Source organism: Echiichthys vipera (genome assembly GCF_963691815.1).
Source record: "Echiichthys vipera genome assembly, chromosome: 21".
Classification (NCBI taxonomy): domain Eukaryota; kingdom Metazoa; phylum Chordata; class Actinopteri; order Perciformes; family Trachinidae; genus Echiichthys; species Echiichthys vipera.
Window position 1 is genome coordinate 12,454,082 of NC_139846.1, and position 15,841 is coordinate 12,469,922.

At 41.6% G+C, this 15,841-nt stretch overlaps 1 protein-coding gene across 3 annotated transcripts in view; it reads right to left on the bottom strand.

Annotated features, from left to right (window-relative positions):
• oxsr1b (oxidative stress responsive kinase 1b) overlaps positions 1 to 15,841 on the bottom strand; it is a 39,754-nt gene that overhangs the window by 3,028 nt on the left and 20,885 nt on the right. For 2 of the 3 annotated variants that reach the window (XM_083936191.1, XM_083936189.1), the window contains exons 4-18: positions 14,151 to 14,292; positions 7,872 to 7,927; positions 7,534 to 7,643; positions 6,820 to 6,921; positions 6,531 to 6,664; positions 6,150 to 6,198; positions 4,712 to 4,777; positions 4,507 to 4,629; positions 4,241 to 4,318; positions 2,468 to 2,503; positions 1,254 to 1,451; positions 1,070 to 1,125; positions 879 to 931; positions 394 to 462; positions 130 to 194 (exon numbers count right to left, since the gene is read on the bottom strand). In XM_083936191.1, the coding sequence (XP_083792317.1) occupies positions 130 to 194; positions 394 to 462; positions 879 to 931; positions 1,070 to 1,125; positions 1,254 to 1,451; positions 2,468 to 2,503; positions 4,241 to 4,318; positions 4,507 to 4,629; positions 4,712 to 4,777; positions 6,150 to 6,198; positions 6,531 to 6,664; positions 6,820 to 6,921; positions 7,534 to 7,643; positions 7,872 to 7,927; positions 14,151 to 14,292 (1,337 nt within the window). The remainder of the gene's footprint in view (positions 1 to 129; positions 195 to 393; positions 463 to 878; positions 932 to 1,069; positions 1,126 to 1,253; positions 1,452 to 2,467; positions 2,504 to 4,240; positions 4,319 to 4,506; positions 4,630 to 4,711; positions 4,778 to 6,149; positions 6,199 to 6,530; positions 6,665 to 6,819; positions 6,922 to 7,533; positions 7,644 to 7,871; positions 7,928 to 14,150; positions 14,293 to 15,841) is intronic. The other variant, XM_083936190.1, reaches the window with a different exon arrangement.

The following is a 15,841-nucleotide window of genomic DNA, read 5'->3' on the forward strand; positions in this document are numbered from 1 at the left end:
ACAGTTCTGTTAAAGCGTGTCCTACTCATTCAGAATGAACAAATCTACAACCCTGCAACTCAAAACTCAAAAATCAGTGATTTACGAGAAACGAGTACAATCGTTTACAGATGAAGGTGTAGCACTCACCAGTTTGAAAGTGACATTTTTATTGACTTGAGGCTCATCAACTATTTTCTGCAAATTTGCAGCAACTGAAAAAAAGAGACAAAGTTTCAGCCCAATGAAAAACAAACAAAATAAAGTATGTGCTGTGTTTGTTCAAGAGGAAAATGTGAGACAATGTGAGATTAACATTTGAGTATGTACTGCATGTGAGTTTTTAACATTTAGGGTTTGTTGTTTATTGTGTATAGGAAGTGTTTTTGATTTTATTTCTTTCAACTCACTGACCTATTACTAAATCTCTCCCATCCACCAGGCCTGCTGACACCAGCTCCTGGGACACACCATCTGCTGTGTCTGAAATGTCAGAGCATAAGAGAGCAAATGTGACAGGTGTATGTAAACAAACAAAACAAAAAAAGTACGTTCTGGTTCCTGATGCAGTGAAAAAGTACACAGAGGACTAATCTACACTTCTTAAAAAACAGCTGTGTTTCAGCACCTCGTTCTCAGTGCTGATTAAATATTAAAATGAGCGTTTTTCCCCCCTGAAGGTCAGGCCTCTGTGTGCTTATTTATTTTGGCTGCTGTGATGGAAAGATGACACATTCAAATAATTTTAATGAAACACCAAGAATAAATAGTCAGTTTTTATTGCCGATTAGCCTAAATGTGGCATCCGCATCCAAGAAGTCTCAACCTCGGGACACTTTTAAACTACTTTTTGACATCATCAGAGGCTGGCTTTAGATTAACACAGAAACTCCCCTTACCTCTCCCTGGCATGAATTCAAAGCGGATATCATTTAGCTCTTTCTTCGAATTTCTGAAGAGATAAAAAAAAGAGAGAAGTTTATCATTCGTCTTTGACAAAACTTTAAATACTTACACTATTCCACTGATATTGCCAAATATATAGTATATGCAGGTTTACACATTTTCATGTGATGATAGGGAAACATACCTTAACCGTAATACCAAACTAATGGGAGCCTTGACATCCCCTATGGCAGCTGGAGCCTGTTAAATGCAAATACAGGCATTTGAGTTTAATTAAAAAGCCTTAAAAGAAACATTAGCATCTCTAGAGTAGAAGAAGGAAGTAATATCGATGATGATAGACTCATTTGGGCTAGCTTCAGACTAACCTGTGTGGGAGTAGCAGCAGTAGCAGTAGCAGCAGCAGCAGCAGGTACTCCTGGTGTGGGAAATGTAGCCTGGGCAGTGGGTTGAGTGCTGACTGGTGTGGGCTGCAGTGGAACCTGGCCCGCAGCCTGAGGTAGTTCTGCCTGACCTGCAGCCGTCGGCTGGAGTGGACTACTTAAAGGCTCAGGAGTCGCAAAAACCTGAAGCAGAAATATCGTTGAATGGTCACTGCTACAGAGGCGCTGGATTCATATGAACTGTTGCTATACTGAGGAATATGCTAGAAACTTGCAGCAAGAGGGAATCATAGCAGAGGAGGAAACGGCCTAAAGCATGACATTATAATAACATTAGTGCTACGCAGGGAGGCAGATTTTTTTCTTTGACCAATAAAACCTTAATAAATAAGAAATCTTTAAAAATATTTTCCACACAGAAAATTGATAAGGAATCCATAAAAAACCTGACCGATAAGCAGAATCAATACTGGCATTGGTATCAACAACAAGAAAACAAGACAAATATACAAACAGAGAAGAATAAAACGTGTGTAGTGTATTATATACACCTTTCACTTACACAGATATGGGGATATATTGCACCTGATAACTGCACCATGATGGATAACTGCACATGATAACTGCACTATACATTGTAATACACACAATAACAGTAAAATGTTACGACTTTCAGGTCTAAGCAGATGTAAGCGGCTGACGATTGTGTAGCTGTTTTATCTCTCCATGACATACATTTTACTTAAAGGAACAAACACGTCCAGTGTTTGTATTCAGGCTTAGCATGAAAGTAAATACAAACACCACAGATATTGGTCTTTCTAAAACCAAGATAACGGCTAAATGTTCCTTTTCACCCGCTGCATTATAGAGATGAACCGATAATATGAATTAAATAATATGATTGAACATGGGCTACATTCATTTCTACAGACTCCACCATGTTGTCCTGTAGTACCCGTGTTCAGTAGTGTTGCACAAGGTTCAACTGTAGTATGACAAAACGATCTTAACTCAAGGTCCACTTCCCAAAGAAGGGTAGACCTCGTAGGCTGAAACTGCAGTACTCTGACTGCACTGTTGACATCTTATGAATTCCATGAAACAGATATTTTGAATATTTTGGCCGGGTCTGCTATAGTACAGCGAAGCTTATGGGAGCCGCAGCTAGCGTAAAGAAAGAACTTTTGAAAACTCACCTCTGAATTCTGTGATCCCTCCTTCACTCTTGGCGACTGAAAAACAAACAAAAGATAAGGTTATCGTCAGAGAAGGTTATCACTGCGGCGGCTTTAAGCAAAGCAAAAAACTGCAGGCGTGGATGCAAAGAAACGCAGAAAGCAAGAGAGGTAAACGGATTGAAACGTCTCACTTGTTTACATTCCTCATTCAACATTGTTTGTCCTTTAAGGTGAATGAATACAGTGATATTATTTAAGTGGGATCAGAGGTTTAATACTTATAATCTACTTATAATGTGCTGATTCGCTGGGTGATATGACTGTGTTTATAGAGATGACAGAAATGTGTCAACCAGGAAAGATTTTGTAATACAGTGGTATGGCGGTAACAATTTTTGTTATAGGTGTTACGATATTTCAAGCAATGTTGCAAATCAACGGAGAGGCCTGATTTATTGAAAGATTGGATTTACAGGACTTTGGCGTAAACGTGATGAAGCACTGTGATTTTCAGTATAACTAAAATACATTCACATTGATAGAATTTTTTTTTACATACAGCCCACCTCTAGGAGCTGGTCATTAAGTCGTAAATGAGTGAAAATACATAATCTACAAATGCAGTTTGGATTTTAGTTTTAGATTTGAAAAGCAGAAAAGAGGCATGAGTACACACAGAATCAGTATGGTCAAACTGTTTATCGGCAAAACAAAACAAAACCAACTCCAAGGAATGTAGAGTTGGACAGAAGCTCTGCAGGCCCAGATGAAGACAAACTGACTGAGAGGACGTGACGTGGCGTCTGGCTGATGTCAGCTCAGGAGTCTGCGGTCGGATTGAGACAAAGCGACTATTTGGCTGTTACTGAGAGGACTGTATTAGTCTTTAGTGCACAATACACCGGTGGACAGTTAGACTCAAGTGTCTATGTATATGTATCTTTTTTTTTGGCAGAAAAGTAATCATTTCATATTGGTAAAAAAAAACATAAGTATATATATCAGTGTGTGGGAGTGTTGAGGTATGAAAGAGAGAATTGAAAGTTCAGTTTGCCAACAAGTAGCCAGTAAAGCAGCGTCAAAGCAGCAGATATTTGGTCAAATTTTAATCCCCTGATGGTCATTAGCGCTCTACTTGAAGGTCACTTAAAGGCGTGAGAAGTCATTTGCTTTGTATTGATTAGGTGTGATTTGGTCAGTATAAATAAAAAGTGATCAAGAAAGAAATGGGAATACAGATGGCTTCCAGGAAAGGTAACTCTCACCTCTTTGATTACGTAATGCTCCCTCAAAGTAACTTATAAACCGTTAAACTGCAAAAAGTCGTATCTGAAAGTTTTCCATTTTCCAAATTTTAAGAAATAAATTGTGAGAGCGGTTTAACTCCTTTAAAATTGCTCCTTTCCCACGAGAGACACAAAATATCTCGCTGTTAAAAGCCCGCTCACAGTACTGACTAATCGGCCCCGACAACGTTATTAACTGAAGGGACAATTGCACAACATATCTTGGTAATAACTAGTCTTCTGGCAGGTTGGTGTTACGTTACATAATGCCAGAACAAAGTCAGGGCTATCGGGATAAGTATTATACCTACAGAAATCACTAAAGTGAATGTGTGATGAGACCTGATAATCTGGCTCATTAAAACTGTAAAGACAAACTTTAGTATCTGGTCTACAGGTCTTTCCTGCCCTTTATAGCGCTCTCGTGCTCCCTAGCTAACGTGTGCAGAGAGAGTCCTTCCTTGTTAGGGGAACGCCATCTGTATTGTGGTGGCAAGTGAACAACCCTGGATTCAGGCAGCTCGAGTGGGAAGGAGAAGCGCACTTGTCGCCTGGTGGCACTAGCAGGCTTCACCTGCTGCTCCTTGGCCGTCAGACAGAACATACACACACAGGGGAGACTCAGTGGAGAGACAATGGACAGACATGCTACTGCACAGACATGAGAACGACAATTTAATACATTGTACAGCGATTGAAAGACATGTCGAGTGGAACAAAAAGTGTTAATGTGTGCGTGTGAGGAACAAACGTATCGCAGGTTCATCTCACCCTTAAGGCAGCTACGGCCGCTTTTCCCTCTTCGCTTTCTTCATCCAGCTCGTCATCACTCCATTCCCATTCGCCATCCTCCGTTTTATGCAGCCGCCCACTTGATCCTGGCACCCGACGTACCTGACAACACATATGCGCACGACTGAGTCCCTCTTCTTAGCCATAAAGCGCAAAATGACGATTTAAACCTTTGACGCCTTACCCTTTTCGACCTCTCTGTTATTGTGGGCGCCCTCTGAAGCAACCGCTCATGTAAATACTCATGGGTCTGTCATGAAAAGAGGCAAACAAATGGTTGTTACTCCAAAATCTTCTATATCTGTTTATCATGTTACCTGATTAAGTCTGACCTGCGACCTCTAATATGCTTTACTAAGACTCTTAGCTACCCTGGCTTCCTGTCAAATGTAGGATTTAATTCAAAATCTAGCCAATTACCTACTACACAACTTGGCTCCATCGTATTCAGGATGTGGAGTGAGTCGCTGACCCCATGTGGCCCCACTAGGCCTCTCAAGTCATCAAAATAAGGGCCCCTGATTGTGCACTGCTAAAAGTGCAAGACTTGTGGTGACCAAGCGTTTGCTGTCCTTGCTCTCGGGTTATACAAGTCTCAGGTCAGTAAATGTTTTAAAGCTGAAGTCAACACATTTCTATGAAATAATGTTTTTGTTCAGAATTGCTGAAACTGTCACTATATCCTCACAGCACAATGAGACAGACGTAGCCATGTCGCTCTACCTCCACCTTCTGCTCTCTGTCTGCTCCTAATGTCATCTGCTAGACTCCCGAAAAACAATCAGAGCCAAGAAATCTCTGACGTAGTGTCAATGACTGCTTGTGAACTCTGATCAAACTGTGAAACTAGGCAGAGTTGATCAAATGAAATGAATCAAGATTACGTTACTGAATTGCCTATTTCTAAGTGTTTTCAGAAACATATTTTAGTTACTGGTGTTGCTGTAAAATGAGAAAGTCTGTGAGCAAGTCGAGAGGTACCTATACCAGAGGTGTACTTGTGTACAGTATGTTCTAAAAATAAACACACAGGCTGCCCTCTGCTGTTTATACTGAGTACTGCAGTTCTTGCTGCTGACCAGGGTCATGTACAGCAAACCAACCAGTTCTATTTGGGTGGTGTGACGTGCTGAGCCAGCACTCTAGTTGTTCCATTTGCCAGGGTACTGGGCAGCCAGAGGCTGGAACTAGACTGCTTATCCCTGCTTTTGTTAGAAATGGCTCTGTATGGCCAATAATGAGAGGAATGCTGCAATGGCCTCAGCTTCGGTCAGACACACTAACAAGTTGAGCCAAGTGAGAAGTAGCCTTATTCACAAGAACACCTCAGGGGGCGAGATTCTATTGGTTTACTTTCACCTTGATGCATCATTACCTATTTTTCCAACATTAAACCCTCCTTCAATCATTTCAAAACTTCTGGAGCCAGAAAATCAACCTCCATTCATAAAGAGCAGCTTAATTTTAAACAGAGGCCATGCTGAGGCCATTCACACCCAATAACTTCTGCATGCTCAGACCTTTTACTCATCAACCAGCTCATCTGGTGCCCAAAAAAGGGATGATGCTGACTCACCGTGTAACTAACTGAGTCTCGGGCCCACATGGAGCTCAACACCTACCTTTGCTTTCTGAAAGAATTTATGCTTCAACAACTCCGAGGAAGTTGGCCTGAGAAACAGCAGAATGATTACAAATTAGTTCTGATCATTTGATCTTTTATACCCTCAATAAAAGAGAAAAAGAGCAACAAACTGTATGTTTAACAGAACCAGGGAAGCACAGGAAAGGACAATGAAAGTAATCATGCTGCTTTGTTAAACATATGGATCTGAAAATGAACTGCCCCTGACTGCACATGACATGTTTTTTTGTAATTAGTGTATATTAACCATGGAGCAGATGAGGCAAAAACATTGACGTTTTTGATTAAAAATATCAACTGGAAGCAGCGTGTTATAAATGTAATATATGAGACTATGTAAAAGCATTACAATCAACACCTTTTCTCTGGGTCCTTCTGTAGACACATGGAGATCATCTTCCTGAAGGATTTGCCGTATTTCTTTACCATCTCCTTGTCTGTGATACCGGTCTCCAGAGCTGGGGGATCATTCTGCAGCGTCAGCATCAAGACCTGAAGACACCAGAAACAGTTTTTTTTTAGATGTCACAACACTTTGGTGTCTCAATAGCTGTATCACCAGAAAGTCACCGAGCTGACTATGCATTTGTTCTGCATCATTAACTCCACATTTATAGGTGAGATGGACTTTTCCACAGTGTTCTCACCTTCATTGGCGGGTATTTGTGATAAGGTGCCGCCCCCGTGGCAAGCTCAATGGCTGTGATCCCAAAACTCCAAATATCTGCTTTGAAATCATAACCCCTCACCTGTGGAAGCACAATCATATATTGTCCTAATCTTATATTGACACGAGAGACAGAAATAAAAATATCAAAAACATCAGCTGCTTTCATGGAACAAAGTGGTTCGCTCTCAGAGTAGACAGATCATAGCTCATAGGGTGGCTAATTCTTCCAATTTTTGAAGGTCCCATATTTTAAAATGTTAGATTTCTATTTTTTTTTTAATTATAAAGCATGTCAAGGTGCTATATAAATACTCTGGAAGTATCAAAACACTTAATCCACAGAGAAATGCACACAGCATGTAAAGAGAAACTGTGCCTTAACAGGTATATTCAGACGGCCAGGTTTTTGAACATAAAAGCATGTAAACATGTTCTACTAAAAACCCTAAATATAAGTATGAACCCGTAAAATGAGCAGAAAATGTCTCCTTTAAAGTCATATGTATGTATGAGTCATAGGAGAGATGATACGGTACGGATACAGGCCTCAGATTTCTACCACACACTACAGTAATTAAAAAAAGGTGAACTTAATGACAACTATTACTGAATGTCTGTTTCCCCCTGCAAAAATACAGTTGCAGCTAAGTTTTCTGTTGTCATGGTTACTTCTTGGCTTAAGATGACCAACCTGCTCCATGACCTCTGGGGCCATCCAGCATGGCGTTCCCACAAACGTCTTGCGCACTTTATTTCGAGTCATGTCACCACCTGTGGCTAGAAAGGCACTGACGCCAAAGTCTGAAGGAAGGGAAGAGAGAGAAAAAATGAGACAAACACAACACAAAGGACCAAAAGCCGTAACACAAGAACTACATTTTCCTCTGCAGACGAGGCCTCCTGCGCATAAACATATTAACATTTTGGAACACAGCTGGCAGACTAACGGCAACTACTTCTCCACACCTGATTTGGGTCACTAGTGACAGGTGCTGAATGATGCTATGGTGTTGCCTTGTGGCTAAATACCTGCAATTTGCACTGAACCGTCGTCCCCGAGGAGAATGTTTCCAGCCTTAAGATCTCTGTGGATGACAAGACAAGAATTTGTACATTATAACGCCTCTCTGGAACGAGCTGTCACAGATAAAGTGCTTGCTTTCAGACTGTGAACGTGAAAAATAAAGACACAGGGTTCGTACACCTTTTCCAAGGTCAAATTCAAGCACTTTTTAAGCACTTTCAAGGTTTTCCAGCGCCTTACAGCTGTGGTAAATTACAAATTTTACAAATCAAAACATATTGAAATGAATATTTCACTTTTTTAATCACATTAAAAGAGAAGGCATTACACTATAAACAACTAAAATGATGTCCCGTAATACCAGATGGATAAGAAATCGAATGAAAAGTCTATTCTATAGATATTTGTTGCGAAAGAAATGCAGTTACAATTTCAAGCATTTTTTAAACACTTTATGCAAAATTCAAGCATTGTTCTAACCTTGAAAACACAACATTAAAAGTCAAGCATTTTCAAGGATGTCACCGAACCCTGGAGACATCTAAAGTGTATTAACACAGAGGTTATGCAAGCTTAGGACCTCTTCCTTTACCTGATTGCTTACTGATAACTTGTCAAAAAAAGATGGATTTTATACATCTTGGTACAAGAAAAAAGGTTCAAAGCTTTCACCTTTCTACAGCTCTGTTGTTTTTAAGATTGTATTGGCAAAACGCAATCTGTAGTTAATTTGTTCATCGCTGCTCAGACTCCCCTGGTGGTGATAAGAGGATTCAGCAGGGACATCTGTCTGACTGCCTGTCTGCACACTCGCACACAATTACACAGACTGCCACACAGAATAAATACTGCCACCTCACCGACCAGACAGAGTCGTCATAGCAACAGACATTCAGATTTAAAGTCGAATGGTCAAGGGAAAGACGAGGAAATAAAAGGTAAGGGAGGCACCGGTAAGGGAGGCACCGGTGTCACAGAGGACAGCAGTCGGCCCTTTCTGACGTCCAGGCTTTCAGGAAGTGAATGTACATTTTAAAAGAGAATAACAGAAGAGATGCTTTGACAGGACAAAGAACATCAAAGTGGGACAACCCCAGAACAACCATTACACCACCTTCAACTACATCTAACAAATTGAATTGGCATGAATTACCCTTCTTCATACAGTCTATGGAATTACCCTGACACAGAGACACAGAGATGCAATTCACCTTGCTACCAGATGGGGGCAATGGTGTAAAAAGTTTGCAGCTTTAGGTGAAAGAGAAATGCATTTAAATAGTTCCAACAAATTGGTCTCAATGAATGTAAAAATAGACTGATCTTTAGCATGCTGGTTTGGAGATGACTCAGCTTCCAAGAAACAAAGGCTCACTTTACCACTTAACTGGGCATATAATTCAATCCATATACCAGATACATGGGGCGCAAGTGCCGCAGAGGTAATTGTTGTGGTGGCTGGGAAGATTCTTGTGCTACTGAGACAAGAATATTGCCGAAGCATGCTCACAACTTGAAATGCATGCCGAAACATCCTCTGGATCGCTATACAATCTATTACCTGGGTTCCTGAACTCTTTTCCGAGAAAAGTGGAGGAGGTGGAGTTTGCAGATTGGCTTAAGCACCCCTTCTCCTGTAGCTACTAGAAGTACAATCTTTACAAGCAACCCACTCAAGACGCACAATGTGCTGAAGGGACTCAAGAGTTTGCAGGTCGCAGTTCAAACGCTGCTTAATACTTGAGTGTAGAGGCCTCTTTTGCTGAGAGTACTTCAGTAAAATACAACAGATCTCATAGCGACAGGGGCAGGGAGTGGCAAAAAGTGAGACACAAAGGGAGGAATGCAGCATATGTGACATATTAGGACCACTGGCTTAAAGCAGAACACGGGGATTCCCACTGCAGGGCGAAAAGACGACTTGGATAACAAAACTACCCAGAAGCAGACTGGGATGCTAGACAGGGCAGGGTGTCAGCTGTTTCATTCTTCTCTAAAGTGAGTGTTTGAATCAGCTCAGGCAGAAAGAGCTGTCCCTGTACTACATGTGGCAAAACTTTGATGCGCATTCCTGTCTAGACGTTTAATTACGCAACTGTCACACTAGGGACGATGCAGAGAAAGGGAGAGGGTGGATGAGAAACCGAACATGACAGTCTTTGCTCTTGGCTTTGAAAGACCAACCTTAGAAATGTGTGCTGATGTACAGACGTCTGTGCTCTCCAGCTCTCACTGTCGCACCTCTGCCCTGACATAACAGCTCGGTGAGATCAGGTGGCAGTTTCTTTCAGTTTCTTGCACTCGCTACTTCTGCTTAAAAGAACACACTCATTCTCCATCTTGTATGCTGGTACATACAGCATGGATGATTTATGTCTTGTAATTTGAGATGTTGCTTTTTAGGGATTAGAGTGGACAAGTTGAGCACCTGAGGCTAAAAGTCAGGCGACCCAAAATACTTTCCCTGGTTTACACAACCGCCGTCCCTCTCTCAGCCGGTCCAGTCAGGTCTTCTAGTGCTTGTGATTCAGGGTTCATTCTGAGCTAATAATGTACTGCTTTTTAATGAGGTATTGTGGGTTCAGCCCGGGCCAATTAACCACTCTGGACACGTCACACGACCTGCTAACTTCCCATCTCGCTTCCTACATTGGTCCAAAGACTCGTTGTAGGAATGCAATTTGCTTCTATACCTGGAAACATGCCAGAAAGTTGACTTATGCTAGTTGAAGAAAAAATAACACACCCAAATGGATAACTGGAAATAATCCAGTACCAAGTAGTCAAAATTTCTCCAGGCAAACGCTATGTGCATTTGATCCTTTTTGTACCGTTCTAGAAAAAAAAAAAACTATTTGTATGGTTTTGCTCACAGCCACAGCTAGCATTCTTCGATTTGATTTGTGTGTTAGTGTAAAAATCACTTCATGGGGAGGAGTGGTGGTGGCCTTTTAGGCAACTGAATGCTTCCAATCAAATGATGTGTATCGAATGAAGTACTCTTTTGGTATCGTCCATTTTTAAATGATACCCAGCCCCATCGGGCCGCCATGGTCAAAGTGGTGGACCAATCACAAGCGTGATCAATCAAGACCAACACTTGAACCGATCGAGTCATCAGAAGACATTTGTGACGTTAAATAGTTAAATTAATGAATTAGTGAGTGCCCTTTTGGTCTCATGAATGAGGAGCTAATGGCTATTAATCCAAACCACTTTACTGCATTGTGTCTTCAGAATTATTTCATTATTGTCTACATAAGGTACGCCTCAAAATAACAATCAGCTTGTTCAAATTCTCAAATAACACCTCATTTCTGAGAAACGATGTATTAATATTAATCTGAGGAAGATGTTCGAATACGCTCCACTGATAAAAGACAACCCACAAAGCTGCATCATTCACAAAGAGAGATCAAGGCGATGTGAACTCATCTGAACCGGCACTCATTCAAGAACCAAGAAGGCTTTGGTTCAATGCAGCAGATTGTAATGCTCTGAGAAAAAGGCTGCATAGTGCAGACAGTCATTAACATTCACAGGAGAGGAAGAGGAGAAGGAGGAGGAGGAGGGAGGAGGTGGTGACACAATGCACCATGGAAGTTCAAAGAAATACTGTAGTGGAGGGGGGGGGGGGGCAACCTGCAGTTCAAGTCCCAGCTCCTACCAGTGATCCAGTCATATAGGCGGGGTTTAAGCCAGACGGATAACTGACATTTTATGCTTATGTTTTGTTAAATCACATTAAAGCCTATCAAACTGTTATGCCATCAAAGAAAATTGAAAAATGAACAAGATATGCGAGGTCCCTTCATATTTATGACCTGCTGAAATGATAGCCAGGCAGTAGCCAGGTGGGAACAGCTCTGGTATGAAACTGTCAAAAAGATTGATCATTCTCATCTGGCAGCTCCCGCACCTTGCAGCTCCCCTGGGTCACCTCCTGTGACATCACATCCTGGTGCCAGGCTCACAGTGCCCCTGACAGGGCTGTAAAAGAGGGTTTATGAGACGCCCTGCGGGTCTACTGGGGATACCAAATACCTTGCTTCTTTTAACCATGCCCTTTTTGACCACAAAAATATCTGCCTTTGCTTCTCTAAATTAATGACTTTCTCATCCGTTTTTCCCAATCAATATTTCATTTTTATTTCTCAATTCTCCCCTAATCCACAGCAAAATACTCTCCCAGAAGCTCACAGAGGCGGCATAACCACAGCCATCATCTGATCATTACTAAACCACATACCAAGTAATTTGCTGGGCAGAGCAATGTACCCTCAGAAGACCTGACGTTTCAGAGATGAGTAAGACAAAGAGCTCCCCACAACACAGCTCTCCAATAATTAATTTACAGGGTGATCTTCACCCTGACAACTGACAAAATCTAGATTCAACTGCCAAAATCTAGACTATTCTTCTCTTGTCATGTCCATGGTGTCTACCTGCTGCACAAGTTAGAGGAGGGGCGTCACCTTTGAATCACCATTTCCGAGCTTCTGTGAAAGTGGAGGTGGAGCAGTTCGCTGTCTTGTGGTAAATGTCTCTGGTTGAGGCTACGGCCCGTGCAGCAAGACTCTAATTGCTTTTCTGCCGTACTGAGCTGGATGGAACATATCATGTGACACTTTCTCTCTCCTTGTCAAACCCTCGCCCTCTTGACTCTCTCCGTCACCCCTGCCCCTGGGGCTCAGGCTCATATGACCCAGCTTAAACAGGAGGAAAATGCACAACCATACGCGCATGTTTACATCAGCAGACACCATAGCCTGGCCACTCTTTGCATGTCAATGATTTCCAGTGCTGGCGGATTACCTTAACCTCACAATTTCTTTTTTTCACAAGTAACACCAAAGAGCCTGACAGAAGTGATAAATGAATGATTCATTAATGATTCCCTAATGTCTTCTTAGACAGGGCACACAGTTAAAGCCAGGTTTCACTCAGGAAAAACGTTTCCGTCACTCTGGCACTGACTGATAATCCTGTCACATTATGCTGAAAGTGGGTACTTAAATGCTGCAGCGGAGGTATACCGCAGTGAGTTTTCCCTTTTAATTAACACAGTAATTTAAACAGTGCAAATTCCTTGCATCCCCACCTATACCGTAGTTTCTATTAGATGCAGTTTTCTAATTAGGAGGTGAATGATCTCCACATCCCTCATCCAAGTCAAAGTCTTCACTCAAGCCTCTCTCCGTCTCTCATTGGCATGCTACTCTGAGAGCTGCTGAGCACTTAACCAAAGCGAGAAGCCATGCATTATTTACACACGTAGCCTGTCGCGATCTATATGTGTGCCAGGGAGAGAAAAAGAGGAGACGTATGAACAAATGAGTAATTAATATTAAATACAGAGGAGGTAGTGCGGTGACTTTTACAGCCAGTGTGTCGACTGAGTTTGTTGTAACAGCCTCGGTGCAGGGACTTAGCCAGGTCTTGAACTGGCTTAGAAGAGAGCTTTCGGGATTTCATTTCCTGTGGCACGCAAATCTGCCATTCACACATTCCATATTCATACCGTAGCTCCTAAAGATTATCAGCCCGGAAGTCATAGTTTTTAAATATTCCTTGCAGCAACTCACAGTTGTACACTGAAGGCTTGTATCATTTGTAAAGCTTCTTATTAATAAAGAAAGTGAGTTTGATTTTTTTCACAAGGTATCCATACTTTAGTTGGTGAGCAATCGGCACATAAATACCGCTTCTTCTTCTGGAACACTTGTCACAGTCCCACTGGGGAAATTTACCGCCTCATCTCTATACAGATCTCAATAACAACCCTGACCTTTAGGAGTGAAAGTGGCTGTCTTATAATGCCATTTCCTCTGTACAGTCATCTGTCTAGAAGAATATTAATCACTTCTATGTATTTAACTTTGAATTAAGGCACACACTCAGGCCATGCATTTAGATTGAGATTTCACATACTTTTGTTGACTAAGTTTCCTTAAATTGCAAGTAATTAAGATAATACACAATTATATGTCCACCTATTAATGGAAATCCATTTTGGTTTTGGTTCAGGTTCACCTGGTACTTTGTCAGGTAAATTAATTTGCACATTCATTTGTGATGTTGATGAACATAATGTTCCACAAAGTCAAGGTGGGGGGGACTTAAAATGGGTATGACACCTTTAAGGAGAGCAACAGAGAAGGGAACGTTTCTGCTCCATAAGCCGTCACAGTGAGGTCTGTCAAAGCCTCTGAGCTTGGTGGTCATTGAAAGTTCTGTGTCAGCTTAATCACAGCACCACAGTGCAGGGCCATGAGGCTTGTTACCTGTGGATCTGTCCGTTCTTGTGTAGATATTCCAGGCCTTCAAGCACGTCTTTCAACACCGTGGCTATGCTAGGTTCGTCCAGGACGCCCGTCTTGTGTTCGCCTCGGGAGATGATATGCTTGATCACGTCCAGCACGGAGCCTGGATAAAAACCACAGGACAGTGGTTAATAAAAACAATTACAATGGCATGCCTCATTTTTCTTTGTTGAAAACTACATTTGTCAAAATCAATGACAGTGGGAAATGAAAACTATCCAGTGGTTGACCTCTTCAGAAACGCCCGGGTAAATAAACTGTCTCGTTTCTGATGATCTGGCTCCTGCATCGATGAGAATGTCAGCCTGTATCATTTGTTAAGCCAACTCTAAACTAAAACTTATTTATGAAAACATACGTCCTAGTGGATTGGCAGACATTCAGTCAAGATGATTCGTGTATAATCGTATACTGTTTGGACAAATTAGATTGTGGGTACACAGAGACCTTTTTTCTTGTTCCAGTAAGATGGATCTTATTGAAGGAAAAAACAAATGAATTAGCTGTGTTAAGACAAAGTCATTTAACCATAAACATCACCATGACCTTTCAATTTGGCCATGGCAAAACAAACCAATGGTTGAGAGAGAAATCAGAACACTCATTACCATGAATTCTTTAAAAGGTAAATCCATCTACAAAAAATGATGTTATGTTGTGACATCTATGATATTCAAATGATATTAAAATGAAAAGTCAGTATCTATAAAACAAAGACAACTGTCTGTGACTAAACTACGTCTAGAATGTATGATGTCATTAAGGAACATGTTTTGGACTTGATCCATTGACTTTAAACTAGATCTACTTTATAGCTTCACAGGATTATAGTTTGAAGTGTTTACCATCCAAATGAGTTTCATGTGGCCAGTTAAAACCAGCATGGCTGCTGTGCTGTCGGAGTCATGTCATTACTCTGTCTACAGGGTAGCTCAAGGATTTACTCTTGATGACAACATCATTATATATATTCTATGCGTGAGTTCTCTTTCAGGGTGTGTGTGTGTGTGCCGATTAATGCTTTTGGAATTGGCCAAAGATGTACAAGGAAGACAAGTGTGCATGTTAACATTTGAGGTTACAAGTTCAACTTCTGCATTGTCTTCAATTGCCTAGACTAAATGGAGAACTAGTGTAGTCCTGCTCTCTGACAGTGTCTCCCTCAGCCTGGCTGCTGCTGAATAAAATGAGCGATCTGGATGAAAAGTCAGACTGCTGTCAGTGTATGATCTCCTTTGTGACACTTTCCACAGAATAAAGAATGTCTCTCTGAAAAGAGGTTTCGGTATTTGCATTTGGTGTGACAGAAAATTGGGCGTCACTGGTGAATTGGGACAAAGCAGAGAAGCGAAAAGAATCGCACTTGCTTGACAAGCTGTATTGTGCTGCAGTGATACACAAACACACTGCCACACTGTCCCTCCTTCACACACACACACACACACACACACACACACACACACACACACACACACACACACACACACACACACACACACACACACACACACACACACACACACACACACACACACACACACACACACACACACACACACACACACACACACACACACACACACACACACACACACACACACACACACACACACACACACACACACACACACACACACACACACACAGCACTT